General features: G+C 47.9%; 1 protein-coding gene across 1 annotated transcript; it reads left to right on the forward strand.

The window, feature by feature from the left end:
• Positions 1-1,042: 1,042 nt before the first annotated feature.
• Positions 1,043-1,897, forward strand: PENARI_c248G02190 (uncharacterized protein; the record flags this gene model as incomplete). Its single annotated transcript, XM_022638215.1, has 1 exon — positions 1,043-1,897. The coding sequence occupies one exon, from the start codon at positions 1,043-1,045 to the stop codon at positions 1,895-1,897; it is 855 nt and encodes a 284-aa protein (XP_022481929.1).
• Positions 1,898-3,178: the final 1,281 nt, after the last annotated feature.

Genomic DNA, 3,178 nt, shown 5'->3' on the forward strand with positions numbered 1-3,178 from the left:
TGGAAAGGGTTTGTCGCTGCGGTTGGCAGCTTGACGGTTGAGAACTTGGTATCATCGTGCTGAACATGAAGCTCTGGGAAAGGCTGAGCCGGCAACAACGGGGGAAGAGGTTTCCTATGTTTCCGAGACATATTACCGGCTGAGGTTGGGCGTGTTCGATGTATTCTCAAGGATCCTGTAGAGCACCGGGTCTGCGTAAAAATCTTTTGAGAACCACAGAAACTTCTAGGCTCAATTTGTAATGAAAAAAGATCACGGTTGACCATGGACGATCAAAGAACGGTAATTGCGCATATGTACTTTGGCATTGGCCATAGACTTGACATGATCAGGATGCAAGTAAGTAAGACGCAGAAAGCTGCGTCAATACGGACTACCTTTATGATGGCCCCTAATGCAAATGATGTCAACAGCATCTCGGATATTCCTACAACAAGAGTTGATTCCAAGATTTCTAGCGTCCCATACACAGTACATTCGAACTCTCTGATCATTATACTGTACTGCGTGGTCTGATTTCACGTTTCCCTCTAGCTTCGTTGACTCCGGTGAGTTACAATTGAGCCCTACAATATCATTTAATTGACTCACCAGTACACTGTCGGTCCACTCATAGGACCGAAAAATGTCGGCGCCAAATTGGAATTTGCATTCCTAGCGTGTTCATTTCATCATGTTGTGATATGGAACTGGGACAGACTAGGAACAAAGCCGCACCATCGGGTTAACACATCCACTTGCCAATATTGACCAAAGTGTCAGATATGTGATGAGTTTTCGCTTTCAATCCACTCATCTGCCCTATTCGTGTGCTTCGAACAAGCACTTATATGTGCCATCACTATTCTGAGCAAGCCTTTACTTGACTCACATCAGTTTTCTTTTCACAGTGATTCTGATGAGCCACCAGTGTTGGTTTTGTGATTTGCCTCTATCTTTTATAAATCAGTGACTAGCTTTCAAATTCTTAGACCTCTACGTGGGATTCAATTCGTCAAGTGGTTCTCCAATATAGCGAAGATCAACCGAGCCTTCCACCATTATGATGCTCATTAGATATATTCTACTGTTGGAGGCGATCGTCTTACAGGCGATCAGCGGACATCTGATCATGGTTTCGCCTGAGCCCTACAGCAAGGAAACCCTCAACAACTCTCCTCTCGCTGAACATGGTAGCGATTTTCCCTGTAAACTACGCACAGATGCATTCTTGGCCCCTTCAACAGAAACTGTCTACCAGATCGGCATTGAAAACATAATCAAGTTCAAAGGGAGTGCGACACACGGTGGCGGCTCATGCCAATTGAGCCTGACCGAAGACCGTGAGCCAACCAAAGATTCCGAATGGAAGGTCATCAAGTCCTATGAAGGAGGCTGCCCCACGAAGGCAGAGAAACTCGCCGGAGGCGCCACTGCCGACAATGCCCTTCACCTCGATTTCGCAATCCCCGAAGGCATTAACCCCGGGAAATATACGTTGGCCTGGACGTGGTTCAATCGTATTGGGGATCGTGAGATGTATATGAACTGTGCCCCAATCACCGTGGCTAGTGCCTCGTCGCAACAATGCCACAAGAGCATACAAAAGCAAACGCCTAATTTCCCAACCATGTTCATCGCCAACATAAATGGCTGCGTCACCAAAGAGAACGTGGACATTCGGTTTCCTCAGCCAGGAAGCATTGTGGAGCACAATGGCGAAGTGGATCATCTTCTTCGCGAAGGTCAGCCACCATGCACCGGAACACCTACATTCAGTGCCTTGGCAGCCATCAAGTCGACTATTCCTGATCTTACCAAGGGTGTGCTTGGAGAGGCTGTTTCATCTACCACTCTTACCGCTCTTTCCCGCATTCCGTCCTCAGTTTCCTCTTGCCGTGCTCTTCGCCGCAATTAGGATCATCGATGGTATGGATCGAGCACTCAGGGCACAATCATGTGTATAGGCTGATATAAATGAAAGGAGGAAGCCGATAGCGAGAATGGCCCAATCGAACTCATTGAGTGTTTGTCGCTTCCCATATTCCAGTTTTATAGATTCAGTCACAAGTCCAAGATTTGTGATTCGCTCTATTTGTACAGTACTCCAAACAGATCACAGCTGCATGATCGAGGTATACAGTCTTAGCTAGGTACTGAATTTAAATAAATGTTTGCGATGCTTTCATATCATTGCATCATCGAAAGTCTCCAAGTTCGAGAGCCCGGCTCGCATGACGATTCGGTGATGTCGAAGCATATACAGAAGGAGCGCGCTTCTCCTCAGAATGACTGGATGACAACGGAAATCAGAGTATCAAAAATAGGATCGCCAATTAAACAGGCCGAAAGAGGATTTCCTTCTCACGAGACATGGAGACGTTTTGCATCTCCTGCCTCCATCCGACATATTCGTCGTTTTGCGGCCCGCAGTCGCTGCTTAGCCGGCCGGCATCTCATAGTAGAGCGGTGATGATCGAAGCGCGCCCAAGCTCTTCACTCCAGAGGACATTGTCTTGTCTAAGGTCTTCGTGTATGATCCCAAGAGCCTTGATTTCCTTGTTCGATCTTTGAATCTCGCGGCGAAGCCGTTGCGTCAGCTCCATCGTCGCTGTGCATTCACCTCACCAGCCCATTACGAGCATATGGCGGATTTGTCCAGCGCCATGAAGAAAATCGATTTTGGCCAAGTCATACGTACCCAAGAAAACAGGCACAGCAGATCCTTGGGCCTTGCGCAGCATTCGACACACTTGCGTTTCGCGGGAAACTTCAGTCCTTGCTTCTCGCGCACTTCTGCCTGCCGCCCCCCTTCTGCTTCTTGCCTCCGTCTCTCTTCCGCCCGCAGATAAAGAGTTCTGCAATCTGGGAAGCTGGGATCAGCCATTGATGTGTAGTAAAGAAGAGAATGATATTCTGTGACAGACACCGATCGGCGGTCTTCACTTGGCTGATGTCAGCTGATCCCGGCTCTCGGCAAAAGTATTTCCCGGGAAACAAACACGACTTGGCCGATTTCCGGGTAAGGATGCGCGACGCAGATAACGCTTCCTGAGGCCACAATGCTGTATTAATTCACAATCATGCTGATATGAATCAGCAAGAGAACTCTTTTCTTCCAGTCAGAACGTAATTCGTGTCAGGATTTTGTGCTTTGACGTGCTCGGTCGTTCGCTATGGATAGGACCAGCAGGTGTTT

The sequence above is a fragment of the Penicillium arizonense genome (assembly GCF_001773325.1).
Source record: "Penicillium arizonense strain CBS 141311 chromosome Unknown PENARI_contig248, whole genome shotgun sequence".
Lineage (NCBI taxonomy): Eukaryota > Fungi > Ascomycota > Eurotiomycetes > Eurotiales > Aspergillaceae > Penicillium > Penicillium arizonense.